General features: G+C 45.0%; 2 protein-coding genes across 5 annotated transcripts in view; one reads left to right on the forward strand and one right to left on the reverse strand.

Annotated features, from left to right (window-relative positions):
- LOC142575202 (uncharacterized) overlaps nucleotides 1–14,906 on the reverse strand; it is a 136,459-nt gene that overhangs the window by 93,125 nt on the left and 28,428 nt on the right. Inside the window, exon 1 of one of the 3 annotated variants that reach the window (XM_075684336.1) lies at nucleotides 10,730–11,134. The exons of the other annotated variants lie outside the window; for them this stretch is intronic. Coding sequence (XP_075540451.1) covers nucleotides 10,730–10,774 — 45 coding nt within the window. The 5' untranslated portion in view covers nucleotides 10,775–11,134. Of the gene's footprint in view, nucleotides 1–10,729; nucleotides 11,135–14,906 lie in introns of those variants that run through there. 3 annotated transcript variants of the gene reach the window in all.
- Nucleotides 1–14,906, forward strand: part of LOC142575201 (scoloptoxin SSD14-like) — a 108,109-nt gene that overhangs the window by 24,525 nt on the left and 68,678 nt on the right. Inside the window, exon 1 of one of the 2 annotated variants that reach the window (XM_075684335.1) lies at nucleotides 13,053–13,354. The exons of the other annotated variant lie outside the window; for it this stretch is intronic. Coding sequence (XP_075540450.1) covers nucleotides 13,314–13,354 — 41 coding nt within the window. The 5' untranslated portion in view covers nucleotides 13,053–13,313. Of the gene's footprint in view, nucleotides 1–13,052; nucleotides 13,355–14,906 lie in introns of those variants that run through there. 2 annotated transcript variants of the gene reach the window in all.

The raw sequence follows: 14,906 nt of genomic DNA on the forward strand, positions 1-14,906 counted from the left end.
GCGCGCTACTTTAGCAGGGAACGAACCGCATCGAGCACGCATGAGCTACACGCGCGCGTTGTCTGGTGTTGCTGGGAGACCGGCAGAAGGTCGCATTCGAATAAAATGGCCCTGTGCCGACTTCAGGCTTGTTCGCACTTCGTTCAAAGCAGTTATCGCTTGCAGCCTCGCAGAAAATCTTGGGCGATCGCAAGATGCAACGGATCACGTTTACGTTACCTTTGTTTTTTTCTTGAATTTAGCTAGTGCGGCCTTTCTATGCGTTTGTCTGTAACGCGCAGTTATTGTTTCTCGAAGTTTCCGCTGATTTTCGACGTTTCTTTGTGAGGACATCAGCTGTATGACTACCCTCTATATGTAAGCTAGCCCCCCGCTGTTCGCATTTCCTCACCGCGCCACGTCGCAGTGGGGTGTTCACAGAAACCACTTTCTTGCCGGTGCTGCACTTGCGAAATCTTTCGAACGAGATCCGATGGCGTGTGGAGACACATGTACGGGTTTGAGGTTTCTCCGTAGTTACACCATTGTGTACCGTAACTGACGACAATAGAAACATTGCTTTTTTGAATAAATCTTCCGTCACTACTGGCAGCATTCACTGCTGCCTAGTTCCGGAAATGCGAGTTATGGCACTTTACAGGTTGTTCTCGGAGCAAGGCTTTCGAGGTTTTCTTAGCTTGATTGAGTGCTCATGTAAAAGCTCAGGTCGGACAAGGGAAACGTGGTCGCGAGAAGTGCTCTAACTAGCTCACCGAGATGCCCTAGTGCAATGTTTTACAGCTGAGCTGCATATATATATACACACACACACCCTCCGGCGGTAGTTCATGTCGTCTCGTTTCTCACGAATGCTCTGTAGCTCTCAGTATAATGTAGATATCTTGGGAAAAATCATAGTGATATTGGCCGGTAAGAGTACTCTATCATTACGCCGAGTTTCATTTACTTTGTCATAATTACGTAGTTCACTATGAAAATGTAAATATTGTGGAATTCCCGTCTGCCATGCGGTGGTACTTGCACACGTCACTACTACATAACAGAACGAGAAGGAATCACTCCACAGTCAAGCTGTATTCGTTGTGTGTGCCTTTGAATAATAATAATAATAATAATAATAATAATAATGATAATAATAATCTTCATTGCCGTAACAGGTATACAGAGTTACCAGGCCTAAGTCAACAAGGCCTCGTGGGATATGGCCCTGCAGATTTGATAAGGCATTACATTAAAATAGAAAATTCAGATATCAACAAAAAATAACGCTTTTACGTAAAGTGCACGTAACATCACATTTGGCTGCGCAAATTTATTACAACAGTGCATAGAGTTCAAGCTTACCTATAACAAAACCTAAAACGAACACACACAAAATGTAAGACTCGAGTCTTTCAAACAATGCCACATAAATTTACATGGGGTAAGAAGACAAAGCTTACGTGAATATGGAACAGGTTTTAACTTGCAGAGCGCGGGTAATCTTATTCAGTAATATTTTCGAAGTTGCTGACAAAATATCCTCTGGTCGATTGTTAAACAGGTTGGGAACGTACGCACATTGTCATGCATCACCGTATCTCGTTGAGGAACGAGTAAAACAGTAAAATGCACACCGGAATGGAGCATGCGCGCAGGTGTATGCTCAACTTTGAAATCCGAGTCTCGAAAAGGGCGTAGCGCCACTGTTCGAACAACGAGCGGAACGAAGGAAAACCTACGGCGGTAAATATAGGTCGAGATGAAAGCAGAAGCCAGTTATACGCTTCACTTTAGAGCATGTTTTTTAAAGGAGCATCAACCCGGCTCTCCCAACGCTCAGAACAAAAAGCGAAAATTGTTATGCCATGCCTTAATATTCCATACGCAGGAGTGCGCGCAGTGGTCTTTTTCTTTTTTTTTTTTTTTGACCGAGAAGGGAACTATACCTTTACGGTGATAAGTACCCAGGCAGCACTTCCGAGTTTACTACATATATACGCTAAATGTGTTTCCCACGACAGGCTTGAGTAAACAAATACCCCCATGTACTTTAATGACATACTCCACTTGAGTACAACTATACATGGGTAACAAATCTTACTGTGCAATTACATATGTTCGTCTATCGACGCCTTCAAGGGATTTCTGAAACAAATCAGCTTTGTTTTTGAATTATTGATTGCAAAATTTTGGAAAACCAGTCATAGGCATCTTTTTCTAGCATGTTGATCGCCGATTTATAGCATAAATGCTTTGCTAGTAAAACGGTGTCATCGGCGTACTGAAAAATTGTGAAAAACAACAACAATAACAACAACAACAATAACAATAACAACAACAACAACAACAATAATAATAATAATAATAATAATAATAATAATAATAATAATAATAATAATAATAATAATAATAATAATAACAATAATAACAATAATAATAATAACAACAACAACAACAATAATAATAGTAATAATAGCAATAATAATAGCAATAATCACCATCAATCTATTTTATGTCCACTGCAGGACAAAGGCCGCTCCTTGCGATCTTCAATTACCTCTGTCCTGAGCCAACTGATTCCAACTTGTGCCTGCGAATTTCCTAATTTCATGGCCCCACCTAGTCTTCAGCCGTCCTCGACTGGACTTCCTTTTCTTGGCACCCATTATGTAACCCTAATGGTCTCCCGGTTATCTAACCTACGCATTACATGGCCTGCTCAGCTACATTTTTTTCTCATAATGCCAATTAGAATTCGCTATCCCCGTTTGCTCTCTGATCCGCACCGCTCTCTTTCTGCCTCTTAACGTTACGCCTAACATTCTTCGTTCCATCGCTCTTTGCGCGGTCCTTAACTTGTTCTCCAGCTTCTTTGTCAGTCTCCAAGTCTCTGCCCCTTATGTTACCACGGGTAGAATGCATTGATTGTACACTTTTCTGTTCAATGATAATAGTAAGTGTCTAGTCTGGATCTGGCAATGTCTGCCGAATGCGTTCCAACCCGTTTTTATTCTCCTGTAAATTTGCTTCTCGTGATCAGGGTAGCCTGTGAGTAATTGACCTAGGTAAGCGTACTCCTTCAGACTCTAGAGGCTGACTGGCGATCCTGAATTCTTGTTCTCTTGCCAGTCTATTGATAATTATCTTTGTCTTCTGCATATTAATCTTCAACCCCACTCTTACACTCTCTGTTAAGGTCCTAAATAATTCGTTGTAATTTGTCCCCAGCGTCTCTGGACCCGGACAGGCCGCCAACGGAAACTGTCTCAATAGGTGATGTTTAATATTCGTGTCTATATTCGAGATTCATTCGTTTGTCATAATACAGCTGCTGTTCTCTTGGGTGTCTAGTCCTTAGCTATTACGAACTCTCATGTCACATTGCTGTGTTCCACTATGCCTTGGTGCCAAACTCACTTATTGACCATAACACCTTTCCAACATGCTTGCATGTCGGTGCGCATAAGCGGTAGAATCCTGCTTATAGTTGGCGCGCATGTTGTCGGCTGTACCCTGTAAACCGCGCTTGGACGCTGACCCTTGCCGTAGCATCGCAACTGTCGGCGAAAAGTTGCGCTCTCCGAGCCACGCTGCACGTTTGCCCACAGCGCGCGGCTCGAATCCAGTCAGATCGACGCGGATGAAAACAGGCGCCTTCGCGACGCCTCGTCTGCTTCGTCGGAATACCACTCGTTGGCGCGCCCCGACTCTGGCCGTTTATCTTTTACGAGTCCAAAGGGTGAACAGCTGATTGCGAATAGGAATGCTCTATTTTGCTCTTTGTTGGCGGCCGGAAGCATAACTTTTGCTCGGCGCTATTCTGTGGAATTTCCGGATCGTACAGCAGTTCCTTGTAAAGTAGCGTCACTTGATGTATATATCGAAGCAACAAGATTACTACACGAAGTGTGCTGCAAGTTGGACTAGTTTGTTCAAATTTCTGACAAAGCGTGCGGAGGAGAGCTCCCATCTCTGTTCACTGGTCTGTATTATTAGGTGAAAAGATTATAAGCTATGCTCCCCATAGTGCTTCTTCATTTGATTAACGCAACTTTTTCATACCGTGCTTTCTGCGATAAGATGGCTCCTATACATATCTCGTTAAGGTGTCCGCAACATTCCGGTTAAGTGGTAAAGAGCCGTGTCCGCAGCTGTGTGTTTTGTGTGGAATAGCGGATGCTGTCATACCGCAAGTCATAATGAAGGAACTGCATTCAGGATAGTCAGCTGTATGTCGATATGTGCATGCAATATTTCACCTTATCTTAATCCAGCTTTCAGCTGCTTACAATATCTTAAACTAGGAGTATGGATGTTTGTCGTGTGTACCTTTCCGTCTCGTGTTTTTTCAGTTGCGCGATTTCGCCAGGAATGGATCTCACATGGAAAGTCGGCTCAACCAAATGGCAGCTCTTTCAAGAGCTCACACATTTCGGCCGAGATCACATTACTGCTTTTGATATCGACAACATTGTACCATGCTTAACAGGTTTTATAATGGACGTTGCTGAAAAACACGTACAACAAGCTAATGGACTCGCTTATAAGCGTCACTTGCCTTGGTGAAACGAGGAATGCCAAAAGGCACGTAATAAACAGAAAGCCTGAGGATTGCTTCGTGACTCTCCAGCTATCGAAAACCTGATTAATTTTAAATATGCAAAATCGCAGGGCAGAAGAACGCGTCGACATGCTAAGAGAGAGGGTTGGGAAAGGTACATCGCCTGCATATATGTTCTTGCAGCGTTATAGTGAAATGATATCCAAATTTCTTGTTATAATTTTCCGTGCAAACTTATCAACTTGCAGTGTTCCTTCGGATTGGAGAGTTGAGAGTTGCGCGGATTGTACCGATACTTAAGAAAGGTACCGCATCATCTGTTACAAATTTTCGTCCAACATCTTCGTACCACAGGGAAGTGTGCTGGGACCATTACTCTTCCTAATATACATAAATGACATTGTTGATATGATTAATGAGCCAGTGCAGATTAGGCTTTTTGCCGACGACTGTGTATTGTTTAATGATATTAGGTCTTCTGAAGATCAAGTCATCCTTAATTCTAACCTTCGGAACATTCATTCTTGGTGCAATCGACGGGACATGAAGCTTAACAATGACAAAACAGTGTTCATGAAAGTTACCAATAAGAGCCGCCTATCATTTTCATATAACCTTCCATCTCACCCGCTCGAGGAAGTTAATGAATACACTTACCTAGGTGTTACTATAACCAATAATCTTAGTTGGAATAAACATATATCAAACATATGCACGTCAGCTTTTAAGAAACTTTGCCTCCTCAGGCACAAATTAAAAACTGCCCTTATCAGCGCAAAGCTCTTAGCCTACACCTCAATCATCAGACCTAAACTCGAGTACGCATGCACCGTCTGGGACCCTTACACAACACATAACATTGAAACGTTGGAAATGATCCAGAGAAAGTCTGTTCGATTTATCTTTAACAAATACCGCTCTACTGACTCCCCCACCACTCTCATGGCACAACATAGCATACAGACACTGGAAATACGAAGAAAAATTCAAAGATTGAAGTTACTTTTCTTAATCAAAAATAAGTCTCCATGAGTCCTGGTCCATTTATTAGGTCCACCACAACACGCCTAACAAGAAATCATCACGCGGAATCCCTGACACCTTACAACGCTAGAGTCAATGTTTTTAAATACTCTTTCTTTCCACGCACAATAACTCAATGATATTCACTCCCGACTGATCTGCTAACTAGTATTGATGCCATTGACAAAATTACTTATTGACAGTTGCAGAGTTATTGCTTTGCGTTCCTACTACGTGTAATTGTTCATATATTCTTTACTGCAATGATTTTTGCTGTGCTTTTTTGCAGTTGTTATTGGCATTCTCTTTTTGTTTCGCCCCTCCTGCTAGGACCCATCTAGGTTCGGCAGTATGCTGTAAATAAATAAAACGGAATACGGTAAATAAATTACTAGGGCGGCGGTCACATCCCGTACCCCTTACTAAGTAGCCAAGATAATAGCCTGGAAGGTAATGCAGATCGTCTGGGCAAACACTTTGAATACATGTCAAGTGTCGCACTATAAACAAACTACCCTGAGGTTCAAAGAACGTGATGAGCGACGGCCCCTTAATCATAAAGATTCATCGAGTGAGGCTCACAATCGCCAATTTAGCTTAGCTGAACTTCAGGCAACTATAACTTCTTGCGACAACTCGGCGCCGGGTAGCGATCGTTTCGTGTATGAAATGATTAGGCACCTACCTCATGAAGCACTTAAAACACTGCTGTCTCTTTTCGATGCCATGTGGGCCGGTGGCTATATTCTGCCTCAATGGAAAGAAGCTATAGTTTATCCCGATACTTAAACAAGGTACAGACTCGTCCTTAACCAGCAGCTACAGACCAATATCACTAACAAGCTGTCTATGCAAACTGTTTGAAGAAAATCGTAAACCGGCGCTTAATATCTATTTATTGGAAAGTAAAAACATCAGACCCGCCTCATCGAGAGTTTGAGGGAGAATATCAACAATAGACCACCTTGTTCGCATCGAGGCAAACATCAGAGATGCGTTTATTACATAAGCAGCATTTACTTTCAGTACTTCTAGACCCAGAGAAAGCGTATGACAGGACATGGCGCTCCGGGATTCTGCGGGATCTTTCAGCGATGGGCGTCCGCGGGAACACGTTAAACATAACTGAAAGCTATCTTTCCAACCGCACTTTTCGCGTAAAAATGGGCGACGCTTTGTCTAGACCGTTCATCCAAGACACTAGCGTTCCGCAAGGGAAAGAGAAATGTGGCCATTATTGAAACACAGAGCGCTACGGGGGATACAATAAGTACGAGGTGCTCCGGGTATGTGGAAAGGTGTAATGGTTCCAGGGCTTACTTTTGGAAGTGCGGTTGTTTGCTTGAAGTCAGGCGTACTATCAGGGCTCGATGGCAATTAAAGGTCAGTGGGACACCTCACATTGGGCGCTCACGGGAAGACTACAAATGAAGCTGTGCAGGGTGATATGGGCAGGACAAGTTTTTAAATGAAGGAAGCTCGCAGTAATATTGATTATGAAAAACGACTGATGCATATAAAAGAAATTAAATGGACTGGGAGTGTGTTCAGGTATTTGTACAGGAATAACGTTGAATCACAGTGGAGGAAAAGAACTAGGAAGCTTACCAGCAAGTATGCGGCCTGTATGGTGTGCAACATGACAACAGAGAACGTCGAGCGGGAAGTCAGAAAGGCTGAGATAATCTCATTTGTAGAAAGAGGAAAAAAAACTAAATCAGGAAAGAAACAATTTATGATCACTCAAACTGAAGCGCATTACTTTTCGAAGCGAGATCAGGATGCCTTAGAACACGCACTTATAGAACGAGATATAAGAAGGAAGAAACATGTGCTTGCTGCGGTAAATCCATGGAAACGATGGAGCATGTTTTATTAGAATGTGAAAATATCTGCCCAGTGGTCGATTTAGGCGTCTCTGGCCTCCTTGAAACTCTTGGGTTCATTGAGAGCAGGGGGAAAGTAACATGTCCGCAATAAATATTAGTAAGAGATGTTTGGAAGATTGGTGGAAGTAGGGAAACGACAAGCAATGGAGGTGTACAAAAACAGTTCACAATGGGGGTTCAGAAGCTTTGGTTATGGGAATTCATCGTAGTGTTTTCTTTTCTTTAACATAGGTGGGACATTAGGAAATAAAATAAGAGCTTGGTGGCCCAACCCACCGCCCCGTTCCTAAGGGCACGCTCATATCATGCGTTCATCCGTCCGTCCCTCCATTTATCGTAAAAATGAATTCTCAGCATAGTAATTCCACCCAGTCTTTTATTCCATGTATGTCGATGATGTGCAGATAAGTTTCAAATCATGCAATATTGCTATCTTCGAACGACAGCTGCAGCTTGGAATAAACAAGTTGTCTAAATGGGCGAATGAGAATGGCTTCAGAACAAACACCCGAAAAAGTACTTACGTACTTCTCTCCAAACGAGAGGTCTAGCACCACTGCCAAGTATTATGATCAAGGGAGATCAACTCTGTGAACAGCGAACATAAATTCCTGGGAATCATTTTAGACTAAGCGCTTAGACTTACGCATTCGCCATATTAAACTTCTGAAGACGAAATGTCTCAAAACAATGAACCTCTCCTAAAGCTTCAGTCACACACATGCGGTAGTGATTGAACATGTCTCCTGAAGTTGTACAGGCGCCTTGTCCGCTCTCGCCTGGGCTTTGGGTGCTCTAATATATCGCTCCACAATGCCAGGCGCATTAAAAATCTTAGACCCAGCTCACCATTTAGGTATCCGTCTCGAGGCTGGTGCCTTCAGGACAAGTCTCTACGTAGAATCAAATGAGTGGGCACTCTGTCTACAGAGGTCATATTCCAGCTTCATCTATTATCTAAAAGTAATTTCTAATCCTGAACATGCTTGTTACACAATTCTAAACGATATGTCCTCTTCAATAATCGGTCCAGAGCAAGGAACCCCTTCTCACTGCGTCTGAGGAATCTCGGTGAAGTTATGTGCTTCCCACTCCTACAACATCACGTAATGTTTCCTGCGAAGCTGTCACCGCCGTGTTAGCGGCAGCTCGTGGAATGTGACATGTCGTTTGTTGAAGTCACTAAGCCTGCTCCTTAGATGCACATTTGAATGCATTTCCTTGAACTTCGGTCGACGTACTGCTGCCAGCAGTTTTGACCGATGCATCGAAGTGGCATGCCGGTGTGTCTTATTCAGCAGTCGGTCCTTCCTTCTCGGAGTCCGACATTCTGCATGCGCAAACAATACGAGGGTGAATCGGAAAGTCTTTGCCCTATTTTTGAAAGCCAAATTACGGCTGCGAAGTCCAATTGTCCATTCCCAGCGACGGACCTTTCTTGGACCGGGCCGGCCTTATCCGCATGTAGCTCCGCGGCACGGGCTCTGCTGTCAGTTGTTGAAGTCATGGCGGTTGTGCTTCACACGTCCACGGCATACGAGCAACGAAGTGTAGTTCGTTTTCTATGGAGCAAGGGACGAACGGCCGTCGGAATGCACAGGGAAATACAGCCCACGTGTGGGGAAAGTTTCCTCGCTTTGGGAAGTGTGAGGTGGGGGTGTTGTGGGTTCGCAAAACGCCGTGAAGCCTTGCATCACAACGAGCGTTCGGGGAGGCGGCGTACGTCTCTGATTGACATTTCACTGGAAGAGTCTGGACCACCCATCATACAGTCCGTACCTCGCCCCTAGTGATTTCCATGTTTTCGGTCCGCGGAAGAAGTTCTGGCCAGGAGAGCGGTCCGACGGTAGTTCCAGTCATCTGGACGAATCCTGCCACAGGGGCACCTCAAATTTAGTGCTGCGATGGGACATTTGTCCGAACCAGTGTGGGAACTATGTGGAAAAATAGTGCAAGGTATGTAGCCATAGTACGTATATATATATATAATTACCTGTATGTACATTATTTTGGCTTATAAAAAATAGGGGCAAAGACTGATTCGCCCTCGTACCTTCACGGCTGAAGCACATGTATGCACTATTATAAGCTGTGAAACACATCGAACAATTAAAACGAGAAAAGGCAATTATATTTACTCTCTCTAAGCGTTGTCAAGGCTTTAGTTCGCTGCAAAAGCATAAAAACCCGGTAATTATTGACCTTTATACACTCCTGTGCAATGTTTGTGCACGTAAGCAACGTGTAATATATGCTGGACAGCTGGCGCAGAGGTATTGAGGGTAATATTCTCGCCAACGAAATTGCCAACTACAGCAACAAAAGCTGTAAACTCAACCATAGCTGTTCCCGCCATAGATTTGAAACCTTTCATTCGGGAAAAATGCGCGACTATTGACAAGGCTTGTGGGACGCCCAAACGTCGATTAAACTTAATTTAATGAAGACACAATTAGGCACGTCCTCATCAATAAAATCAGGACAAACCGATGACCTGTTATGTCGACTAAGAATAGGGCACACATTCGGTACAAATAACTTGTTTTCTGGTGTTGAACCACCTACGTGTGGTATATGTGGTGAACGTCTCATCGTCATCCACGCCCTTGTGGAGTGTCGGGAAGCAGAAAGAGAGGAAGCAGCGCCTCCCTTTAGCATATCGGCAGCGTATACCATTGCACCTAACATCATTTCTTGGCACCAACTGTTTATTGGACAGCAAATCTGTTCTAATTTTTTTTAATCGCATTCTTACATTGCACATTATGAGTCCTAAAGCTATCTTACTTAGAAGCTTCTGCTCCGTTATTTGCATATAGCATAGCATACCTTGCGTTCAAGAGCCCTGATGAGGCAATCGGGCTATTATAATTTATTTTTAGTATGTCATCTCATCAGAGTACATATATCTTATGTTGGTGTTAGAGCTCGCAATTCGTTGTCATCATCTTACTGCGTATATATTTTACGCAGTTTACAGCGACTGTTTCAGGCCCCTTCTCACATCTCACATCACATCTGTCTCTCGTTATTCATCGCTCCAGTGCCAACTAATTGATCTTGACCTGGCGCTCTTTGGTCATACTTGGCCCTAGCGCCACAATACATCACATTCATCAAGAGATTGGGGAAACGGTGCAGTTAACAAAAACGTCCAGAATTCATACGACTGTATTCGTTCGCTCAAACACCATTTTCTGTGGTTGTGAGAGGGTGAATTATGGTCATGAAACACCTATAAAGGTGAATTTATCTTTAATGTGTGCAGACCTACCTGTGTGCGACACGCATTTCGACGTGTCTCTGTCGGTTCCGTCATGCTTCTTGCGGGCGCAGTTGTCGCCTGAGCAGGTTGGAGGAATTGCTTCTGCGCAGCAGCACACTCTATCGGGCGTCAAGAAACCGAACTGGGTCTCCACGGGTGAAGGCGCGGCGCCTGGTCTTAATTGTTCTTGTTTCCTTCTTTGTAACGATGTCCACACAACCTGGACCTCGCATTAGTCATTCTTTACCATCGTTTCTAGCGGCACGTGCGGTTTTCATCTCGACGAACCACCGTTGATGCGTCAGCGTTGATCCAAAGGCTGTTGCTGGCAGCCGAAACATCATAAACTCCGAAGCTACTCTTCGCAAAACGGTGCACAGCTGCTTGGATGCGGGGCTGTCTTGTGTGCTTGTGTTATGGCAGCGGCATTGATGTCAGCGGTCGGAGGTAAAAGCGCAGGGAGTGACGTCAGCGGAAGAGCATGACAGCTATGAAAGCCCGAAGCAGTAGTTTCGCGGAATTTTGCTCGATTCTACGAGGGCGCACATTTATTGTTTTGTTTTCATTGCCAATAATGTAAATTAAAATCCTGCCCAAATAACCAATTCTGGGAAAATTGTCGCAAGGTTTTGTATATATAATGATTTATGCCTAAAAGGTGACTCATCATGTTCTTCGGACGCCAGAGACAGGAAGAACAACGTCGATGTTATTTTTGCATTCTGTGCTACATCTGTCATTCTGTCATCGGATTTCACTTGTTTTGGCATGGATTTTTCTGTTTCTGCGTACACTAGCAGGCAAAATGAGCCGAGCATGCCTTATAAAGAGCTTGCATGAATTCCTCTTGTCATGAGAGAAAGATGCGACACGCGTACTCATGATAAACTCCATTAATTACTCTCTTCCGCTTACACGCGAAAATCTGCATTGTAAATGAAACATTGTACGTGATCAAAAATAAAGCGCAGCGCTTACTGTCAATCTCAAGTATTCTTCCACTTGAGTCGTGAATAGATTGCAAAAAATATGAATGTGTAACTGTCACAAAACCAGTCACGTAAAGGTCGCGTTTGCAAAACTTGTGTCAAAGGCGTCAGGCTGGTAACGTGGTCTTTTCACTGGATTTAAAAATAGCTCTTTAGCAGACTCAAGCAGCTCTGAAATATGTGTCTGTTTTCATTGATTGCGTACTGTGGTTAGATGCCTTATTGAGAACTTGACTGATGGAAACAGCAAAGAATTTCGCGGCACATCTTCAATCCGTATTTCTTCAAAAAAGCTCCTATAGGTCTCTAGCAAAGGGTTAGTAAGCTTTGAGCACTGGCTGGCATCAATATTGTAATTACAGTATCCAACCCAGTAACTATGATCAAAAGGTAATTAGTGAATTGTTATTAAATAACAATATTTGAGATTGTGGTGCAAATTCTAATGTTCGCCGCTTCTGAAGCTTGACCAGCAAGAACTGTCTCGAGTACCCTGTGTTTAATAATCTGACAGTCGCCGCCAAAAGCCGCAGTGCGTGCATAGACTATCACACTCTTGGTTCGTGTCCTGATACCTCAACCGGTTTCGCGTGGCACACTTTCGATAGCGATTGAGCCCAATACGGGTACAAATTCTCGATTGCGAAGGGCTGCTTTCCCCCAGTCTGCGGAGAGGAGCAAATCGTGACGTAGAAACTCGATTCCGAAGAAAGTGCCATGTGTCACACCGCGATGTTAAACAAGGAAGGTTAACCCGGACAACCTGCACGAACGCCGTTGTGAAGGAACTGATAACGGAATGTGCTTCGCGAATGAATAGGACTGAATGCTCGTTGAATGAATTTCTTACTGAGCTATATACGTGGTAGCTTTTTGTTACACAGCCCTCCCGATTGTTCTCGGAGGAATCCCCCAATAGGCTCGTGTAAATGAATCGAAGCCCAAATGTTGAAGGGCGCAAACGACCGCGTCCTGTTTTGTCCAGTTCTGCGCTGCGGATTGTCGAAGCTCACATACGCCTACTTGTGCTCTGCAGTATTTTTTTGCAAGAAAGCGTGCTTGTCGTGCGATGCATGCGTGATGTACATACCGCTCGAAACGCGAAGTCGACCGCCATGCCACGTTTACATCTACACTAACTATTCGCCCCCCCCCCCCCCCCGCCCTTATTTTCTAGTGGCATACGGCGGCACTCTCGTACCACCTGTTCACTCTGCCGCTCTGCATGCGTTGGTGTGCCTATACAGCTGCTCGGTTCTGACAGTGCGAACAGTTGGAGAGCTGCGCCCACCACTCCTTCTTGACGCTTTACATACGCAGTGCACCGCCTATACCTCTGTGCGAAGGGGCAGCCCCGGGAAAAAAGAAAATCGCTGCTTCCATGATTTGGCAAGTTTGATAGCGCCTGACGGGCACGCCGCGCTCGCACGAACGGCTTCTCCGTCCGAACATTCCAGCGAACCAGCTGGTACGCTGCGCTGCCTGGATGCCGCACATATAGTGTCGCCGCGCCCACATCGAGTCGTCGTCCTTGCGCTTGCGGACTTACTGGCACTTTGTGCTGCCTCGCCGTGTGAGTTGGTGTAAGCAACGTTGCGCGGAAAATGACAACGACCAGACTGCACGTGACCCGGCTGAAGGAGCCGTGAGTATACGCTCCCAAGGCTCCTTTGCATTTTACGCAGATTGCCTTCAATCCTTTCTAATAGTCTCTCGGAATTGGTTACGTAGAACATTGGTCTTGAATACGAAGTCGTATGCGTGCGAAATGGTCTGACAGTGGTTTTAATTATGTTCTTGCCGTCAGGTTTCCAAAAGATCGGTTCTAATTAGCTAGACTTTTGTGTCGTCACCAACTACGAATAACATTCAGGATCTGCGTCTCGAACACCGCGCGACAACACGAAACTCTCCTGTATGTATCAACGGGCCAACCCATCAGGCGATGCCGCATCATGATATCCGTGTTTATGCAAACAACTTTATCATAACAAACATAAGGAGGCTGTTACTTCCACGCCCATAGGGATGCTGCGATCAACATCTAGCCGTAGTGTTAATCAAATCGTGTTTTTTTTTAGAGCGCAGCTCTTAGGCACCCGTTCCCGAGTTGAGCGTCGGCGTCCCTCGGCGCAACCGCGCGAAGGGGCGCGTGCCACTGCTCGCGCTGGCTCCGATGCCGCTCATCATGCCAGCGTTCCCACACTGCCCCTCCCTCTGCGAATGCGTTAACGGCACTGCCCACTGCCAGTAATTGCAGTCACTTCGGTCTCATCAATCGCGAAATGAAGACACATATCGAGCTGCGCTCAAATTTCGCATTAAGGAGTACCGTGATCATCGGACACTTTTTTTCACGTTCCTAACATACCAGGCGGGAATAAGAACAGACTGCACAAAAGTATTGCGTTCCTGAGCTCCCTGCGTCTCTCGGGATACTCGCACGCACCATGGCTGCTGTGGGATGGACTAAGTCGTTGCCTGTGTTAACTTTCTCATATACGTGAGCACAATTTAGTTAGAATCACGGCAGGCAAATTTTTATCTCGCACAATATTCATCGCCAGTTCTTACGCTAACTTGCGTCCCTCATTGGGCTTCGACCGGCACTGCTCACAAGCTCGTGCTGAAGCGATGACGTAGTGGCCCTTACTGAGCGAGGACTGTCGCGATCGTAGTTTGCAGGCCTATGGAGATGGCTTGTGTACCGCTGCCCTCAGCTACAGTGTCTCAGTTGCTTAAGGGGGTAACTCCTGCCGCTAATTATGGAATTCATAAAGCACGTGTCTAATTCGTACCTTCAAAAAAATCAGCGGATCCCGCGCACTGGGGAGCGCGGGATCCGCTGTGGAGAGAAGTAATCCGCGATTACTTCTCTCCACCTTGCGGGTTTCCGCAGAACTACTACGTCAAACTCTTGCCTTTGCTTCGCGTTGCAACAGAACTGCTTATTGGCCTAGTTGGTGCTTGCTAAAAGACATGTTTTTGCCGCCTGTGCTGTCTTTGCGTGTCTTTCTTTTGAGTGTTCAATTGCGGCAAAAACATGTCTTTTCCTTCGTGTTGTCGACAAATTCGACTTCGCCCTGCCATCTGCTAGCCGCCTGGTTAGCTCAGATGGTAGAGCGGCTGCCCCGGAACGGCGGTGGTCCCGGGTTCGAGTCCCGGACCAGGACGAATTTTTGTTTAACTATGAGGCT

Source organism: Dermacentor variabilis, chromosome 3 (assembly GCF_050947875.1).
Source record: "Dermacentor variabilis isolate Ectoservices chromosome 3, ASM5094787v1, whole genome shotgun sequence".
NCBI lineage: Eukaryota > Metazoa > Arthropoda > Arachnida > Ixodida > Ixodidae > Dermacentor > Dermacentor variabilis.